Source organism: Elephantulus edwardii, unplaced genomic scaffold (assembly GCF_000299155.1).
Source record: "Elephantulus edwardii isolate Elephantulus edwardi_28Jun2011 unplaced genomic scaffold, EleEdw1.0 scaffold00149, whole genome shotgun sequence".
Taxonomy (NCBI): domain Eukaryota; kingdom Metazoa; phylum Chordata; class Mammalia; order Macroscelidea; family Macroscelididae; genus Elephantulus; species Elephantulus edwardii.
This window is the reverse complement of record NW_006399899.1, coordinates 5,325,160-5,345,449: the sequence shown is the minus strand read 5'-3', so window position 1 is coordinate 5,345,449 and position 20,290 is coordinate 5,325,160. Positions and strand designations below refer to the sequence as shown.

At 41.8% G+C, this 20,290-nt stretch overlaps 1 protein-coding gene across 5 annotated transcripts in view; it reads left to right on the top strand.

Moving 5' to 3' along the window:
• The window catches only part of GRIA1 (glutamate receptor, ionotropic, AMPA 1), a 548,752-nt gene that overhangs the window by 358,184 nt on the left and 170,278 nt on the right, over nt 1-20,290 (top strand). For all 5 annotated transcript variants that reach the window (XM_006894738.1, XM_006894741.1, XM_006894739.1 and 2 more), the window contains 2 exons: nt 2,306-2,473; nt 15,590-15,694. In XM_006894738.1, coding sequence (XP_006894800.1) covers nt 2,306-2,473; nt 15,590-15,694 — 273 coding nt within the window. The remainder of the gene's footprint in view (nt 1-2,305; nt 2,474-15,589; nt 15,695-20,290) is intronic.

Here is a 20,290-nt window from a genome sequence, read left to right as displayed (position 1 = left end):
AATCAGGATGGGTGTGTCAGAGGCAATGAGATTGGCACAGGATAGAGCAGGGTTTAGGGCTGTTGTACATAGGGTCGCTATGAGTCACAAACGACTCGACGGCACATAACAACAACAACATGTAAACAAAACTCATAAGTCAGCAAGTCAAGACCTCTATAACATCAAGCCATTGCCCCAGAATTCTAACCAGAAGAAAGGAGAAAAAAGAAATGAGAAACATAACTATTCGTTAGAAAAGTCTTTCCAGAAATTACACTTAGATTTTCCAATCACACGCCATTGTCCATATCTTAGAAACTTGCCTTAGAAGACAATAAAGGGAGGGAAAAAAATGGTGTCTCTCTTCTGGTCAGGGCTACCATGTTGCCCCAGCTGTGGAAGGATTCCATTTGTATTTATGCCTTTGTAGACGGAGACTGCTTATATTGAGCAATGTGGCATCCCTCATTCTCTTGAGCCATGTGCCCATTTAAAAATCATAATAAGTAATCATAAGTAATACCAACCAGAACTCATCTTTTCATGTCTCACCGAGGCAACTCTAAATCCTGCAACCAAAATCTATTTTGTTTGCTCTGTAAGAATAGCTTCGGATAGGGAGAGCAAGTAAGTTTCCTTCCCCTTGTTGAATTCATTTGCTTGGCAGTGGCTGTGTAAAACACAATGTTGAGAAGGATTCTGAGGCCAAGTTTATCTGGGGCAAAACGATGAATCCTTGGCAGACTTTTTCCTGTGAATCAGTCACTTACTTGAGAATGTCAAGTTGTTTAGCGGAGATGCTTCTCATCCCACTGTTGTACAAGCTGATTTAGCACTCCCAAGAACGAAGACATATTACACTAGGAATTTCAATTGCTTCAATTTATATTTAAGCAAACAAAATCACAAATACGCTCTAAAACAATGGAAAAACACATGTTGTTGTGGTGTAATATAAGTTGATTCCAACCTGTAAGAACAGAGTAGGACTCCTTTATAGGGTTTCATAAGCTGTGACTGATTGTCAGGTCTTTGTTTCCACAGAGCATATGGTGGATTCAAGCCAATTACTCTTACTTAGAAGCAAAGTGTTTAACCATTGCATAACCAGGATTTCTTTTGAATATATGTTACACCAACAGCTCATTGCTGTCAAGTTGGAACTGCCTCATAGCTGACCCTCCAGTAGGCTTTCAAAGGCTATCAATTACATTGGAGGAGGATAGGATGGTCCATCTTTCTCTCAAGGAGAGCCAATCGATTCAAACCATCCATGTCTGGGTTGGCAGCATGACTCCTTAACCACTAGGCAGTCAGATCTCTCCATGACAACACATAGATGCTATTTCATTAGTATATGAATGCTGAATTCTGTTCTTTGCCAGCAGATGTACTTCAACTCATGGTGACCTTAATTACAATAGAATGAAATGCTTCCCAATCCTTGCCTATATCCTTGCAAACCCACATCATATTCAAGTTCAGTATATTAATACCTTTAACTCATTACGCAAAAAATGGAGCAGCTTACAAAAATAACCATATGCAATACCATTTTTTTTCAGATAGAAGATATAAGATACAAATTAGAAAGACTTTTGTATATTCATTCTACAAATCTTTACTGTAAGCTTAACAATATGCCAGACAAGCTGGGTCTCAGGGACAAATTAATGAAGGAAACAGATACAGACCCCAAGCCAGAGAAAACTGTCCTGAACTATTATCCTGGCTTTATCACATCTACCTCTTAGCCCTCTTTTTGTTAAGCAAGTAAATAAATAAATAGGAGTTGTCAGGAATAAGCACACAGGGAGATCTGGAGAGATGTAAGCCTATGCATGTATAAGCCTGGTTAAGGAATAATTAAGAGTTCACTCTTGTTGTTCTTTTACTGACACAGGCACAGTGGAGGAAACAAATTGTCACAGTAGCTTCTAATTGTGATTATAAGATAGAAAAAAAACCCAAAACAACACAACAAACACATACACAAAAAAACCCAAACTAGTACTTCTTGGCATGTGTCTGACCTGCAGAGATTTTTATTTAGTCTATGTATTGCTTTTCCAAATGAACCAACATTTTAAGCAGCACAGGATTGCACATTAAATTCCAGCTACTCTTTTAAAAAAATCATTTGGCAATGCGAAATTCACAGTTCGGAGCTGGTTCCCATCCCTTGAAAAGTCAGGTATTTCTTGATTCAGCACTGCTCCCCTCCCTTGCTCCTGCCCCGCTGCATGTGTTTTGGGTTCTGTCAAGGCTCCCACCCTCTACTCCTGTCAGCTGTGTTACCTCTCTGTCTCATTCCTCCCCCCAGTACACCTCTGCGCTCACCTACGACGGAGTGAAGGTGATGGCAGAGGCTTTCCAGAGTCTGAGGAGGCAGAGGATTGATATATCCCGCCGGGGGAACGCTGGAGACTGTCTGGCTAACCCAGCTGTGCCCTGGGGCCAGGGCATCGACATCCAGAGAGCTCTGCAGCAGGTAAGACTAGCAAAGGCGGCTCCAGCTCATAGGAGCATCATGAAAGAGTTCACATCCAATGGAGGCAGAACTCTGTAAAGACTCTCCTGCCTTTGTACCTCTTGATGTGTATTTGAACTCATGTAGAAATTTAAAAAAAAAAAAAAGAAGTATGAAATAGTCATTCCATAAAAAACTATTTTCTCCTTTGGCATTACACTGAAGCAGGGAAGCTGGCAATCTGCTAGGTTTGGAGCAGAAACTTGAAATGCACAGGAATGAAATGGAATAATATTATCAGTCTCCTGGAGGCCTTCCCTCATGCTCTCATTTTCTTGGATTTGATCGTTACCTTGACTCTCTATGCACATTCTAGAAGAGAGAATGTTTTGTGTGGAGGCCCTGGAAGTGGTTCTCAATACTTCCCATCCAACTATTTGCTGCTATGTTAGCTCTGGTTTGTGACGGCCCCATGTGTGTCAGATGAAAGCTATGCTCTAGAGGGTTTTTCATGAAGTAGATTGCCAGACCTTTCTTTCAAGGCGCCTCTGGATAGACTCAAACCTCCACATTTTCATGAAATCTCCACATTTTCATGAGCTCATTGACCATTTGCACCATTCAGGGCCTGCAAAATCTAATTCTACCTTCTCTTTAGCGTTGATACTATCTATTCTGTTTGCCTTTAAGGACAGTTATAAAGCGAGGATGGAAAATGATCAGTTGATTGCCTATATAAAAGATTCTGAGGCTTACTCCAGATTCAATGGGGAACATAGAAAATAAAAGCACAGGGATTAGAAATATTCAATTTGTGATCTCTACTATGGAAGCTGAGGGAGCTCTGATGACCTAGTGACAAGAAGTTGTGCTGCAATCCAAAAGGCACAAGGTTCAAAGCCACCAGCTTCTCTTCCTCCTACACAATTTACCGTATCTGAAACCCACTGGAGGGTCAGCTGTCAATTGGTTCTTACTTGGCAGCACACAAGCCCAGCTCTATGGAAGCAGGGTGAGAAAGTGGAGTTTAATCCAATGCTACCAAATTGGTTCTGAGTCCCAGTGATCCTGTAGGAGACAATAGAGTTTCCCAAGCTGTAAATCTTTATAGACACAGACAGCCACATCCCATGAAGTAACTGATGAGTTCAAACTGCTCACCGTGGAGATAAGAGTCAACTGCTTAAGCCACTGTACAGGGCATGATGGTATGCATAGGTTACACATCCCTGGTTTAGAAGACTCTGGACAGTGGTCCACAGCTTTTACCACCCTTGAACTCCTATCTGTGGGTCTCTGGAAATATCTCAAGGTGATTATCATATTACAGATACCTATAATGACTCCTCGTAGACAGGCTAAATAGTCAAATAGGACTGAGAGAGATGGCAGTGTTGATCACAGACGTGTGAAATATAAAATCTAGCACAGTGGGTAAGGCAGAGCAGCGACAAGCGTTTTCTATGAAGCTGGCCCTCAGGTACCTGCCCCCCTTCCATGCCTAAGCCTGCCCTCCCCACTTGCAATGCACAAACAGCAGTAATGTGACCTGAGTGAGACCAGCTCTACACTCAAGACTACGTTCACCAGAAGGTATACATCTGGGCTTCCAGAGAAGAGAGGAACATTTCTGAATGAGGGAGAAATGGAGAGTAAAATGTACAAATATTCCCACTTGTTTTCTAACCACATGTGTACAGCTCTAGCAATTTTCACAACCTGGAGAGAGAGGAGTTCTTCACCAGCTGTTCCTCAGCCCTGATGAAGCGCCTGTAGAGTAGAACACATAGTCATGTCCTTTGGAATGAAGCTCAGCCTCAGCCCAGTTGATTACAAGAGGAACAAGCAAAGGAAGCCTGTTAACAGTCATTTCTGCCCTCGTGGATGGCACGGGGCTGACCCCTGTCTCACTAGGCAGCTTCCAGAATGATTGCCAAAGGTGCAGCGCCAGCCCCTAGCTTACTTAAAATGTTCACCCAGACTCCACTGTCGAGACATATGGTGTTTGTGATGTGAGACAGGTTTCAGAAGGTCCGAGGGCTTGCCCTCAGCTTCCCGACCTCCCAGCTCCCATCCTAATGACATCCCTGGAAGATGCTCTGGTTCACTGGTGATTGAAGCTGGGAGACAACAGGAAGTAGCAAGTAGGAAAGGCTCTGAACAATGTAGAGCTGGGAAGTACATCCAGCTGGACCTCTCAGTCTTGGGATGACCTTGAGATTCTTATTCATATTTCTTATAGACTTCCCTTTCTTTATCCATGAAAATGTGAGTTTGCAGAGAAGACTTTCACATGCTAACTGCCTGCAGAAATGCAAAGTCTACCCTACCGCCCTCAACTTGTGAACTAGTTTCTGCCTTTCTTTTAATAAATACTCATTCTGCTTCTGCCCACATTGGGGTCAGAATTGAGGTAGTTGACACCATCAGTAGAAGGTCACCACCTTTTATTTTGCCTGGAGTCCCTGGGTGGAACAGTGGCTAACACAAAGATTCAAGATTGAGTCCATCCAGTGTCACCTCAACAAGACCCTCAATAAGATGGATTGACTCAGTGACTGTAACAATAGGGACGATTATAGCAGAGATGAGGAGGATGGCACATAGTCTGAAATAAGCCAAGTTCAGATCCATTGTTCCTAAGGTTGTTAGGAGTCATAGTGAACTCAACAGAACCTAACAACTTGTTTGGCACCTTGGGACCTAAGGATTGATCTACTAAGGTGATCTACTAAGGACCTAAGGTGATCTACTTCTAAAAAACAGTTACTCGTGATAACCCTACATGCTCAAGTCTACTCTGCTGACAGGTGCGGGGTCACCAGACATCAGAATTGACTCAACAACTTTTTCTGGCCTTAAAGTCAAGACATGTGTCTGCCTGTCTTCTTCCTGAGGACTTACTGTGTGCTCTAATCGGAAGCCAAGCACTGAGGCAGATAAGAAAAGACAAAATTGAGCAGTCATAAAACTTATTCAGGCTTTAAAGAAACAAACATGGTCCTAAAGTGGGTTCTGATTTGAGGTGACCCTGAATGCTATGGAGCAGAAGTCTCCATAGAATTTTCTTGCTTCAAATCTTCACAGAAGCAAATTGCAGGACTTTCTTTACAGAGAGCATATTCCCTCAATAAGAGGGTTTGAACTGCCAACCTTTCAGTTACTAGCTGAGCACAAATTATTTACCCCATGCGGGAACCTCGGGAGAAGAAACTGAATCGACTGGAAAACAGAATATTCTGGCCCTGAGATCAGCTGTTCAGACTGATTTCTTTTCATATCTCTACACAGTACCCAGAATCATTAGAATGTTCTGCTTTAAAAGACTTTAGAGATTACTTGTTCCCATATTTTCCTCATTTTCTAAGTGAGGCGTCAGAGATAGGCTGGGGTAAGGCTCATCCAGGACCACAAGTACCTACTTAGAAGCAGTGGCTGAACCAGACCTTATCTAACTTCTTTTTTGGCGCCAGGCCTGGCCTGTAGCCCTAGGGGGCTCTGCTAGTAAACACTGATATCTGGTGTGGTGGGCCTTCCATACACTGTCACACGTTCACTGCCCAGCCAATGCACCTCTAGTCCAGCTGTTGAAATAGCTATGCCACTAAGGAGCAACTGTTCACAGTGGGCTGGGTAAATATAATGGCATCCAGTCCTACAGATGTGAGACTGAGGGCTCAGGCCTCAATGTCCTGACATTTGGTCTTCAGATAGGATGTGATTCAGCCTGTGGAACTGAAGGTCTGTGAATTATGCCTAGAAATCCAGCTGTCTACCTGGAGAGGCAGCACACTAGGGTGGGGGCCAGATTCTAAAAATAATGACAACTCAATGGCACATGGAAACAATAATATCAAGAACTGTTATATTTTGAGGAGCCCAATAGCATACCATTTTATGTGTATATCTGCTAATTGAAAGATTGGCATTTCCTGTCTGAATCGACATCAGTGGATTTTTTGTTTTTGTTTAGTTGGAGATTCAACATTTTAGGCGTGAACATTCTTTACATGACGGTACATTCTTTACATTAAATCCTCTGTATAGCACTCTGAAATAGATTGTCTTATTAACTGTCCTTTGCAAGTGGAGAAAGTGGCCTTTGCAAAGTCAAAACACTTCCCAAAATGACAAAGCTACTTGGTGGAACTGGGACTCGAACCAGCACTACCTTCCACTTCTCTCTGTGTGCTTGACTGCTGTACTGTGCAGCCTGTGAGGCCCAGGCTGGCAGAGGGAGGGCGCACCATGAGCTTAGAGCCTGGGCCACACAGAGTCCTGGATAATCTGTGGTGCCTCAGATCCTCCTCCTGCAATTTCCCCTCCCCCAGCCGAGTGAAGACAGTCAGACTGCTGGCCGCCCCCTGCCTGACATCCTGGGAGCTGCTCAGAATATTAATGAGCCTGTATCCTGGAAGCTGTGGGAGCTCCAGGAAGGAGGCAATATTAGGTGCCCATATGTCAGCTTCTGCTGGCAGAGAAGACCCAGCTCCCCAAGTCGGGTCCTTAGCGTTGGGGGTCATAGGCCCGTTGAGGATACAGTTAAAAAGCTTGTGTTCCTTTCTCTTAGAGATATGCACACATGTACATGCACAGATTTCTCCCTGGCCAAGAGTTGAGGGAACCATGTACTCTACTGAGTGTGGATCCCAGATTTAAAAAAAAAAAAAAAAAGCCATTTTCCTTGGAGAAAAAACCTTTTAAACATTTTTCTTGACTCAAACTAATGGTACACGATGTATGTCAAGAAATGATTTTTTTTTTAAGAGCTAGTTTTCCAGGGTTCTTTCCTGAGGTGCCTCTGGGTGAACTCAAACCTCCAACCTTTCAGATAGCAGTTCAGAGTGGACTCCCAGGTTAAGAAAACTTGCCCTCAAGAATGATCACCTCTCTGGGTCTTTGTGTAATCTGTCAGCTCATAATCAGGCATATGCAAGTGGAGGCATGCCCAGCCTTTCACTAGATGGGGTCTGGAATGGAGTATTTGGTAGGAATGCCTTCTGAGACTCAAGATCCTTCCAAAGACAAAACATGTTCACAAGAAACAATAGCAAGAAAGGTGTGTATGAAGATTGCATTTGCTTCCTGAGACTCACAAGTATAAAAAACTAAGTAACTTTTAAAACAACAGAAATATATTCTCAAAGCTCTGGAGGCTTGAAGTTCAAAATTAAGGTGTTGGCAGGGATTTCCAGTAACTAATTATTTTTGGAAATAAACTAGTAATTTTCTGCTAAGAGGGTTCCCCACCCACTGCCACCAATTTGACTCTGACTCATAGTGACCCTCCATTGGGTATCTGAGCCTGTAAGTCCTTGCCAGGGGAGATTGTCCATCTTTTTTCCTGCAAAGTAGCTGGCAGTTTTACTGCTGGCCTTGCAGTTAACAGTCTCATACATGTGGTTTAGTAGTAAGGAATTGTGTTAGTTATGCATAGGTATGTGGTTCAGTTTCACCAGCTGCTCTGTGTGGGCAGTTTCCTCCTATGCACTTTACTATCTGGAAATCTGCTGCTGGGTCAGGTATGCATCAGGTCTGACGCGACAGCATACAACAACAACTTTGTGTATTATGCCACCAGAGATCCTTACAATGACTCAGGGAATTGTGCTGCTACCACAAAGACTACACCTCTATGGGAGTTCGAATCTACCAGCAACTTCTTGGGAGAAAGATATGTAATCAGCTATGTGATTTACAACCTCAAAACCCAAGGCTATGAGTTGGTTCTGTTTCAACTGCAGTGAGAGAGAGATTTAGTCATATTTCCAACCCTTCAGTTAGCAGCTAACTACTTTAACTCTTTGCACCACCCAGTGACTCTCAGTCTTCCTAGTCACTTGCTATCATAAATGAAGATGCTAGAAAATATAGCTCATAGTGACCATATGAAGAACAGTCTGAATCCTGCCCTATACTGAGCCAGCCTCACAGTTTCCAATACACTTGTCCCCGTTACCACAGTCACTGTGTCAATCCACCTCATCCAGGGTCTTCCTCTCCTGTGCTGACCCTCCACCCTCTCAAGCATGATGTCCTTGGAGAAGGACATAAATAGGCTCAAAATTAAAAAGGCATAATTCATAAACTTTTTAGAATTTTGAGGCAACTGTATGAAATAATTGGAGCTAACTCCTTGTGTTGTTGAAATGGAAAAATGGAATGAAGTTCTGAGCTACGTTTTAGCTAAAATAACTCAGCTGTGGTCCTGCTAGGTCCTGTTCATACCAAGTGGACACCCAGTGGAGAGACCGATGGAAAGAATCCACCTAAAGGCAGCAGCAATCATGGAAGGCCTGGGCCCAGACAGGTTCATTTGTTTCCTGGAGATATTTTGCTTGTGTCTGGTAGTGGGGTGCTGGGTGAAGGGCAGTAAAAAGTCAGTGTTGACAGCTCAAGCAGTATAAACATTTCCAGCACCAAGAAGGAAGGACAGTTTATGCTTTAACATGCCATCCACAGCAGACATTGAGTTCACCCCAATAGCACTTACATGAAACCCTAGGTCAAAGTCCCCATCTTTTGTGCAGAGAGTTGATGGGATCCTGTAACACAGGTAGAGTTCTAGGAGGCAGGAATCCAGGAGAAAGTCTGGTCTCCATCAATCTCAATTCCCCTAGTCTCCCTAAGTCCAAGATGGGAGATGCAGGTAACAGAGGCTCAGCCCAGATGGACAGAGACCACAGGTTTAAGTCCTGTACAGATGTTTCTGAGAAATGCCTTTCTCGCACTCAGACACTTTATAGTAAGTGAATTGGGGCTGAACTGTGCTCTTGATTGTTCTTTGTCTGCAGTTACTGTGGAGTGCTTCTCTATTCCCATTTCTCTAATAGTGAATCTTCATCTTCTCAAGGATTTTGCATGAACCTTTGGACTCACTGCCTTAAGATCTGAGTTTTAATCATTTTCTCTATGTTGCTATGGTATGTTCTGCTGAGTCAAAACCAACTCATCGCTGACCTTCTAGAGAGTTTTCAGAGACAGTAAATCACAGGGGAGGAGAATGCCAGTCTCCCATGGAGCAGCTTGTGGATCTGAACAATAAATCTTCGAGCTGGCAGTGTAACTTCTCATCACTAAAGTACCAGAGTTCTGAAATACTACTATTACTACTACAACTGGCACTGGAACTCTTTTATACATTTTCTATAGAATGGGCAAAAATAAAGCAAACCAACAAAAATTCTTTTTCCTTGATTTTCGCTAAATTTCCATGAACAGCAAATAAGCTGTTGTCTGCATAGATGCCTTTTAAGTAGAAAGGGCCTTGGAGTCACTAGAACTCTGGAGATGAGACCATTAACTTTACTGGAAACTGAAGAAGTCATGTAAAAGTGACAGAAGCAAGACCCTTTTTTCTGCTGAAAGAGTCTCCTGCTCTAAGACAACTTACCAGACACAAAGTTTCAGATTGAAACATTTTTCTTTTCCACCCGTTTTACCCATACCTTTGAGCTGTGGTGCTGGAGAAGAGTATGGACTATACCATGGACTGCTAGGAGGACAAACAGGTTTGTCCTGGAAAGGGTGAGACCAGGCTTCTCCCTGGAGGCAAAGATTCTGAAATTTCATCTGACATACTTTCAACATGTTACAAGGAGGGACCAGTCCTTGGAGAGGGACATCATGCTTGGGAGAGTGAAGGGACAGCGCAGGAGGGGAACACCCTCAATGAGATGGATTGATTTGGTCACTGGGATAATGGGAGTTGGTGTGTCCGAGACGATGAGATTGGTACAAGATAGAGCAGAGTTTAGGGCTGTTGTACACAGGGTCGCTATGAGTCGAAAGCGACTCGACGGCACACAAAAACAACAACACACCATAGAAGTAATAGCAATCACTACCCTCAACATCATCATCTAAATAATACACACTGTGTATTGAGTAGTCCTCCAGTGGTGGTGCCAATAGAACATTCAGCCACTAAGAGGTACTCCAAAGGAAAAGCTGCTGGTCTACTTCTGAAAAATTAATCTCTGAAAACCCCATGGACCACAGCACTATCTGATACATGGGTTCTCCGTGAGTAGGAATTGACTCGATATTAGCGGGTTTTATACTGATGTTCACTGAACATTCATAGTACAGACAATTCACTAAAGTGCTTTGAGGAAGAAACAAAGACAGAAATCAATTCAGTAATTGGTCCACCGGCACGTGGTTGGAAATCCTGACTAGCATAGTAGATATAGTCATAGGCATGTAGAACACACTGCTTTCCACATTTCTATGATTCTAATAAAATGTAGCACAGTAGCACTGGCCACTAATTGAGAAGTTCTAGGTTTGAGGCCACAGGAGCTCTGGTGGCCTTGTGTTAAGGGATTGGGCTTCCAATCCAGAGGCAAGTGGTTTGAATCCACCAGCTGTGTGAGAAAGATGAGCAATCTCCTCCCACGTGATTTACAGTCCCTGAAAACGCACAGGAGGATTAGCTAGATGTCGATCTGATTTGACAGCATGCAACAACAGATTTGAGGGCAGGTTCTGCCATTTTTATTTTTCAGTTATAAGTCCTGAGCGAATCACCTTAGCCCCCAGAGTGTTAGTTTCTCCTGAGTAAACAAAGACCATAATCAGTGTGTCTTAGGAGACTTCTGTGGTTAGAGATGAGATAACATGCATGAATGTGCATCATAAAAATGAAACATTTGCAAAATAGTCATTGTAGTAGCAATATCGTTGTTGTTGTTTGTGTTGTGTTCTGTAGAGTCAGATCGACCCATAGCTGATCAAGCAACGGGTTTTCAGAGGCAGTTAATTGTACAGGAGGAGATTGTCCATCCTTCTCCCATGGAGCAGCTGGTGGCCTCAAACCATGTGCCTTCGAGGATTGAAATGCAGCTTCTTGCCACTAGAACTCCAGTAACAATATCATTACTACTAGTAATACTAATAATAATATAATACTAACAGTATTCTATATAATTTATTATATATTAATTATTATGTATAATAATATACTAATATTATATTATTATAATAATATTAAACTAATAATATAATACTAATACTACTACTAATAATAATAATAATGGCCCACTGACTGGAAAAGATCGATATTTGTTCCCATTCCAAAGAAAGGTGATCCAACAATGTCATTAATATCACATGCAAGCAAGATTCTGCTGAAAATTATCCAAAAACGTTTGGAGCAATATGTCAACAGAAAACTGCCAGATGTGCAGGCTGGATTTAGAAGAGGTTGCAGTACTAGGGATTTTATAGCTAAGGTTAGATGGATCAAGGCAGAAAGCAGAGAATACCAGAAGAATGTCTATCTGTGCTTCATTGACTATGCAAAGGTTTTTGACTGTGTGGATCACAACAAGCTGTGGCTGACTCTGAGAAGAATGAGAATCCCAGAACATTTGATTGTGCTAATGTGAAACCTGTACTTGGACCAAGAGACAGAACTCAGAACGGAGCAAGGAGACACTACATGGTTCAAAATCAAGAAGGGAGTCCGTCAGGGATGTATTCTGTCTCCATACCTTTTCAATCTGTCATCTGAGACACAGGGCTGTACGAAGAGGAATGTGGCATCAGGATTGGTGGAAGAGTCATCAACAACCTGTGTTATGCAGATGACACAACCCTGCTTGCTGAAACTGAGGGGGACCTGAAGCGCTTGCTGCAGAAGGTCAAGGACTGCAGCCTCCTATATGGATTGAAGCTCAACATCAAGAAAACAAAGATTCTCACCACTGGGCCATTTGGCAGCATCAGTATGGATGGTGAAGAGATTGAGATAGTTTTAGTTTGCTTGGCTCCACAATCACACAATCAGCACTCTTGGTAATAGCAGCCAGGAAATCAAGAGATGAATTGCATTGGGAAAGTCAGCTGTGAGAGACCTCTCACGAGTACTGAAGAGCAATGATGCTAGGCTGGAGACTAAGGTGCACCCGATCCGGGCTCTAGTCTTTGCAATTACGTGCTGTGCATCAGAGAGTTGGATAGTGAATAGGGTTGATAGAAAGAGAATTGATGCTTTTGAGCTTTGGTGCTGGAGAAGAGTATTGAATGTACCATGGACTGCTTGGAGAACAAACAGGTTTGTCATGGACAAGGTGAAGCCAGAATGTTCCTTGGAGTCAAGGATTCTGAAGTTTCGTCTGACATACTTTGGGCATGTTGCAAGGAGGGACTGGTCCTTGGAGAGGGACATCATGTTTGGGAGAGTGGAGGGACGGCGCAGGAGAGGAAGACTCTCGATGAGATGGATCGATTCTGTGACTAGAGCAGTGGGAATGAGTGCATTTGAGATGGTTAGGTTGGCACAGGATAGAACAGCGTTTAAAGCTCCTGTACATAGGGTCGCTATGATTCGCAAATGACTTGATGGCATATAACAACAATACTAATAATAGCTGGTAATTACATGATATTCAGCATGGATTAAGCACTGGACACAGATTATTTTGTTTACTCCTTGAAACATACCTATGCAGTAATTCATTCTAATGATTCTTTTTAAAGAAATTAGGAAAGTGAGTTGTAGAGAGATGCAGCCATTTTCTATACTAATGTGCCATACTGATTATTAATGTGACGCATGAGGGCCAAATAGCAGATGTTCGTTTGGCTCATTAATGACATATCTTTGGGTTTGGGTAAGTCAATCTACCACCCAGTCCTCTCCACTTCCACCTTATCCTATTTTTTTCCCCATATGAGTCACCTATCCTGGTACCTATCAGGCTAACAGTTCACCCTGAACCTGAGTGGGTAGATGTGTTGCAAGATGGCAAGTGATGGTCAAGTAAAGAGAAAGTGAAGTTGCTAACAGGCTTAGAGTTGTTCCTTTCTCTTATTTTTCACAGCAAGATTTTCACTTCCCCCTCCTTCCACAACTCTAAAAAATAAGACAGCCCAGACTTTCCAGAGCCAGGAATTCCTCCAGGTTTCATCTGAGAAAATGAAGAGGTTGGTGTATAATTTTCTCAGTGCCCTGGGCCTCTCGTGGTCTCTCCATTGAGACTTCAGACCAGAAGATTGTGAGAGGTTCAGCCTCAGAACAGACACATAGGCACACACACTCACATGCAGACACAGGCACACACAGAAGGGGAGAGAGAAATATGGACATGTTCACACACTCTCTTAGACTCTCCACTTTCTAATACACACATCCCAGCTATTCTTATTTCTTTTGAAGGCAATAGAGCTTGCTACTGCCAGAAAAAGATAAAATGCTGCAAGCCTTCCTTTTAAGTTGTTTGAAGGGAGAGAAAAATAAACAGTGCTTGATCCAGGGCTAGATGTGTATTGGTAACAGGTAGAGACTCACCTCTCTGGCCTTAGGCAAGTGGGATCTGAGGACACATCATGGGCGATACCATTCCAAAATCCAAACCTACTGCCGTCAAGCTATTTTCCCAAAAGAAAGAATGGAAATCCCCATAGGGTTTCTGACATCGTAATCTTTAAGCAACAACTGGGCAAACTAATTGTTTGACTATTACACCACCAGAGCCCTGATGGTCACCATTGGATAAGGAATTTCTTTCTCTGAATTGAATGCAGTTAACATTAGCCATCCAGTAACACCAACTCACAGTGATCACTCGTAGTACAGCGGAAAGCCCCCTGCCGGATCCTGCGCTCAACCTTTTCTGTCATCAAGCCTCTTGCTGCAGCCACTGTCAGTCCATCTTGTTGAAGAATTTTCTTTTTTGCTGACCCTCTACTTTTCCAAGCGTGATGTCCTTCTTCAGGAATATTGTGTAGTAACGCATTGTGCATTGTGTATCCAGGTGGTAACTGAAAGGTCAGTGGTTCAAATCCACCAGCTGCTCCATCAAAGAACGCTGGGCAATCTCTTCCTACAAAGATTTACAGCCTTGGAAAATCAATAAAGGGTCAGTATGAGTTACAATCCACTTGTCAGCTATAGGGATTGGTTAGATTCATCCTCAATTTGAGAGTTCAAATAAAGTTTTACTGGCTATCTGCAGAGCAGAGAACTTCTCTCTATAGGTTTGGATCTCCACATTGACTTCTTGATCTTCAATGCAAGTTTAACAATATGAGACCCTGAAACTTTGGTTTGACCAATTTGAGGAGAAGAATTGCACAGAGTATACCTTGGAGGCTCCAATATAAATTTAATTTTAACCAATTGAGACCTCTTTAAAACTCTGTGCACCTGGTGTTAACATGAAAGAGTCATCTCAGGTACTTTCAAGTTTTCCAATACTTTCACATTTTGCCTGTAATTTAAGGTAGACAAGTAAGAGATTTGAGAAGCAGGTGGTTTAGAGAAATTTTTCACCCAAGGTCACTTGGCTAGCAGAGTGAAGTCAAATTCAAGCCTGAATTCCACATCTTTAGGTTCCCAGGTATTGCCTGATTTCATAAAGCAACTGAGAAACTATGTTGAATCATATAGTGCAGACATCATAAGTGCATCTTCCTACCAGTGACAGCAGACCTGTATTTTTCCTTTGCACGCATCCTTCAAAGCTTGTTTCCGAGGAGTGGAAGTGGTTATAATGTATGTCAGATTTTTTTTTATTATGTATGGGTGCATATTGACATTCAAGCTGACCCATTTTTAATGACTGTTTAAAGTAATGTATAGGTAAAAAAGATTTTAAGGATGAAATTTTTTTAAAACATCTTAAAATTTTTCAGTGGGAAAGAAGACTATAATATGAACAAAAATGCCTTGGAATAAATACCTGGTGATCTGAAAAGTAGCTATTGCGTACTGTTGAGTTGGAAAACGCTCATAGCTAATCCTGCAGCTGATTTTCAGGAGCAATAAATTGAACAGGAGGAGGTTTTCCATTTTTCTCCTACAGAATGACTGCTAAATTCAGTCTATATATCTCTGGGTTGTCAGTGCAATTTCTTACCACTACCCCCCGGCCCAGAGCTCCTACAGAGCTCAATTCTTCTTGGCCTCACATAGAGTTGATGTGACTCTGGTTCAACTTACCCACAACTTGTGATTTGGTTTGCCATGGGCAAGGGATGAGGTTTCACCATTCATGCAATTCCAAGACCTCCTCTCACATAATATTACCAGAGCATGGATTTCTGCCGAAGCAAATAAACATGGTTTGTTCTTGTTTTTGTTTTGTTTGTCTTTTCTGCATTGATTGTTCCACCATTTGGGTTTTCTAGGTGCGGTTTGAAGGCTTGACAGGAAATGTGCAGTTTAATGAGAAAGGGCGACGGACCAACTATACCCTCCATGTGATTGAAATGAAGCATGATGGCATCCGAAAGGTAAGGGCCACCTTTGCTTCCGTTCTCCAGGGAAGTTATGGCGAAGTGGGGACTCAGGTCTGAAGTGAGACACTTGAGCACCCAGAGACAGTGTGGCACGTGCCTTCAGATCTAACCTCTGTCACTAATATGTGGAGCCCTGACTCCCCAGTTGGTTCTGTTGCAGCTACTGCCATAGTTGAATGGGTCAGAATGACATTTTTGCTGAGTGAGGTGGGGAGAGTAACAGGACTGAGGAATTTTGACACCCCTGGAGATAACACCAGATAAGAGGTCTTCATCAAAGGCATCTTCCTTTCCAAGTGTGTGAAGTGTGATGTTACCCCATTTTTGCTGATGAAAGCATAGAGAGAGAGCTCTGTAGTGGCAAGCTTTGAAGCAGGCTTCTAGATAGAAAAATATTTAACCTAAACTTGATAGTGACTCAGAAGCTCAGGGCAAAACATGGCTTTCTGACTACGGTGATAAAAATTATCACCATTCCCTGGTGGAATAAATTGACACACTTGACTATTTTGAGGTATGAGTGTCAGAATCTAAATAAATAATTGATTTAATATTTAATAAATAGATAATTTTATTTGTGTGATTGAAAATAAAATGATTATTTTTTTTCTACATTAATTATTGGTGTTGGGTGTCATGGAGTTGAGGATGACTCATAGTGACTCTCTATGAACAACAGATCTGAAGCATGTTCTGTCCTGTGCCATCTTCATCATCTCTGTCACACTTAAGACCATTGCTGCAGTCACTGTGTTTATCCATCTCATTGAAACTTCTTCCTCTTTTTTACTGACCCTCTATCTTTCTACGCACCTCTCCAAGGAATAGCGTCACCTGGCAGCATACCCAAAGTATGTGAGATGATGCTTTATTATCTTTGCCTTCAAGGAGCACTCTGGCTGCTCTTTTTTCAAATATTTGTTCTCACTGTATCTGTTCTTTTGGCACTCCCCGGGATATGTATTACACTTCTCCAACATCACAGCTCAAAAGCATGGGTTTTTCTCTTGTAATTTTTATTCAGATGCATGACAAGCACTTGAAAAGACCATGGCCTGAATCAGACACACCTTAGTCTTCAAACTGACATCATTTCTCCTCAGTTATTTGCAGAGGTCCTTAACAGCAGACTTGCCCAATAAATGCAGTACATCTGTTGATCTGTCAGTTACTGGCATCAAGAATGTTAACTGTAGATCTGAGATAAAATCATTGACAATTTCAATCTTTTCTCCATCTATCATGATGTTGCTTATCAGTCCAGGGGTGAGAATTTTTGTCTTTTTGATGTTGAGATGCAATCCATATTGAAGTCTATTGTCTTTGATCTTCTGTATCAAGCATTTCAAGTCCTTCTCACCTTCAACAAACACAGTTGTGCCATCTGCATAACTCAGGTTGTTGATGAGTTTTCCTACAATCCTGATGTCACATTCTTTCAGAGTCCAGTTTCTCGAGTTATTTGCCCAGCATTCATATGAAGTAGGATACACCCTCAATGCACACCTTTCTGATTTTAAGCTATATAGTATTCCCCTGCTCTGTTCAGACAACAGCTTCTTGATCTAGGGTTAGGTTTCATATGAACATAATTAAGTGTTCTGGGATTCCCAAACTTTTCAATGCCAACCATTATTTGTTATGATCCACACAGTCAGATGCTTTTGTAGAGTCAACAAAACACAAATAAGCATTCTTCTGATATTCTCTGCTTTCAGTCAGGATCCATCTGATATAAGGAATGATATCCCTCGTGCCATACTGCATGTAATTTTAATGATACTTATCAATAATTTCCACATTCTGTTGGATCACTCTTCTTGGAAAAGGGAACATATATGGGTCTCTTCCAGTCAGTTGGCCAAGTAGCTCTCCTCAAAATTTCCTGGCATAAATTGGCGAGCAGGTCCAGGGCTACATCTGTTGGTTGAAACATGTTAGTTGGTATAACATTGATTCACTGAAGGCAAAAAATAAGGCACAAGCAATCAATGTGCAACTTCGTACTATTGGCTCTTGTTCATATGATACTTCTCAATATTTTTCAGTGTCATATTGGGAACTAAGTAAGGTTGCAACAAGTAAGAGTAGAAACCAAGAGACTTCTATCCCAAGCCCTGCCATTGTCTAGTCAGTCATGTGACCTTTGGCATGTCTTTTGGCCTTTCTGGATTTTTTAAATAGATGAGAATTTTACTTTTTTTTATTTATTTGTTTTACTGTACAATTCTTCTCAGCTCTGACAACTCAGATGCAACCTTATTCCCTGCTGTCACATTGAACTCTGCCTGACTGGACTTTGGCTTCCTGTGTGGAGAGAGAATTAGGCACCTTTCATCCCATTGGCTGGTCACTCTTGCAGTGACTTTTCCCAGTAACTCCTCTCAGAAGCAGAGGTCCTAACCCTTTAGGTGTACCCTAAATCGTGCCTAGATGCCATTGCCAGTGCATCATCTCATCATAATTTGTTCTTCATCAAGAATTTCTCCTCAGAAACTGAGATATTGTGGCAAGATACAGGATTGGTCAAACTTCAGTGGCTACATTAACAAAGTAAAGAACAAGAACCATACTATCTTAGCAATTGATGCTGAAAAGGCATTTGACAAAATCCAACACACCTTCCTGATAATGACACTCAGCAAAATTGGAATAAAAGGGAATTTCCTCAACAAAGTGAAAAGTATATATGCAAAACCAAGAGCCAATACCATTCTCAGTGGAGAAAAACTAAAAGCCTTTCCTTGTGAACAGGGACCAGAAAAAAGGATGCCCTCTGTCACCACTTCTATTCAATATTGTATTAGAAGTACTTGTTAGTACTTGCTAGGGCAATCCAACTCTATCTTATTTCCCCAAAATGAATATGTTGTTGTATGCCACCAAGTCGGAACTGACCCATACTGACCCGTTAGTGGGTTTTCAGAAGCAGTAATTGCACAAGAGGAGATTTCCCATAGAGTGCCAAAAATGTTACTTTAAACATCCTCTCTACATAAGACCATTATGGTAAAAACAGAAGGATAACCAGTAAGGTGTATTTGGATATCCAATTAGGGAAGGAGAAGGGGTAGGGAGGATGAGGATGAGTGTATGTGGGAATCATGGGGTCACAAAGTTTGGTAGGGGGAGTGAGGAGGTAAACCCCAATGTACAAGAATGAAACACAATGTAAACAAATTATTGTATGCAAACCAATTAAAAAATTAAACAAAACCAAACCCCTTCAGTGGTTAGAAGAATTGTCTCAGAGTCATGTTAAAACTGAAGTGTCGTAGTCTCTGCATATTGGACTTTTGGAGAACAGAGATAAGACCCATGAACATACACATGTTAAAAGTCTCTTCCACAACTGTACAACTCATAGTTATCTACACGGTGTTAAAAAATATCAATATGAGACTAAAAGTTCTAGTGTGAGAGGCCTACAGACCAGGATAAGTCTCTGCTTTACTCTTTACTGGCATGTGATCTGGCACACACTATTTGACCTCTCTGGAGACTTTTGAAGGGATGATGGTCCTTTACATTGCAGGGTCATTGTTGCTGCCAAGATGAAGTGAGAAAAGGTGTATTGTCCCCCTGGACCTACAGCATCATGGACTGCTACTTCCATTGTTTAGTTATACTTTGTTTGCTGTTTGCTTGAGGATACAATACAGGAATTATATGTTAGCCTTGAGTTTGGATGCTTCAGACTGTGTAAACCCGTAGAATAAATAAATCAGTACAAAGAAATAACAGACAAACCTTAAAATCCACAAGCAAATGGCTATGCTTTATTTTTTCAGTCCTTGAAGCTGCTTTCAAACTTACTTTCCAATGGCTAAATCTTTTCTTAGAATGTGAGTTTAAGCTTCCTTTGTTTACAAGGGATCTGACTTTCAGAAAAATCAATTTCTTCACATCTATGGCTTTGGGTCCTTTACTCAATCAGCCTCCTAGCAAAGTAATTTCACAGATTCAAGGGTGACCTAGTTGTGCTGGTTTCAGTGAACACTACATGGCCTTACCCTAGATGTGTAATAAAGAGAAGTTGTTTATTTTTTCTTGAGAGCCAGGAAAACTGCCCTGGTCTCTGAACCTATATCCTGCCCACTCACTTGACAAAAAATCTTCCAGGTATATATATTTTGTCTGACATATCATTGAAATATGTGTTCACTGACTGCTTTGGATATATGATTGGCACTGGTTCTACCAAAGTGGAATCTTTGGGAAAGTCTATCTGGAAATGCCAGTTCACTGTGGGACACTGAAGCACAGCAGAGATTGTGAAGAGGACACTGCGTTTGGAAGGGTTTCATCCTATTATACTCAGACATAGGGTCACTGTGAAGTGGAGCTTCATCTAACATAAAGAGCTCTGGTGGGATAGCAGGAAACATGCTGCTAACCAAAAAATCAGCAGTTCTAACCCATCCACTTCCCTGTGGAAAACGAACAGCAATTTCATAGAAAAAAGACTTACAGAAACCAAAAGCATATAAGTTAAAATTCAAGCCCATGATAGTGTAGTGAGTTCAGATTTCAGTTTTGCCTGACTGAAGGAGCTCTGGTGGCCCAATAGTTAAGCATTTGCCAACTAAT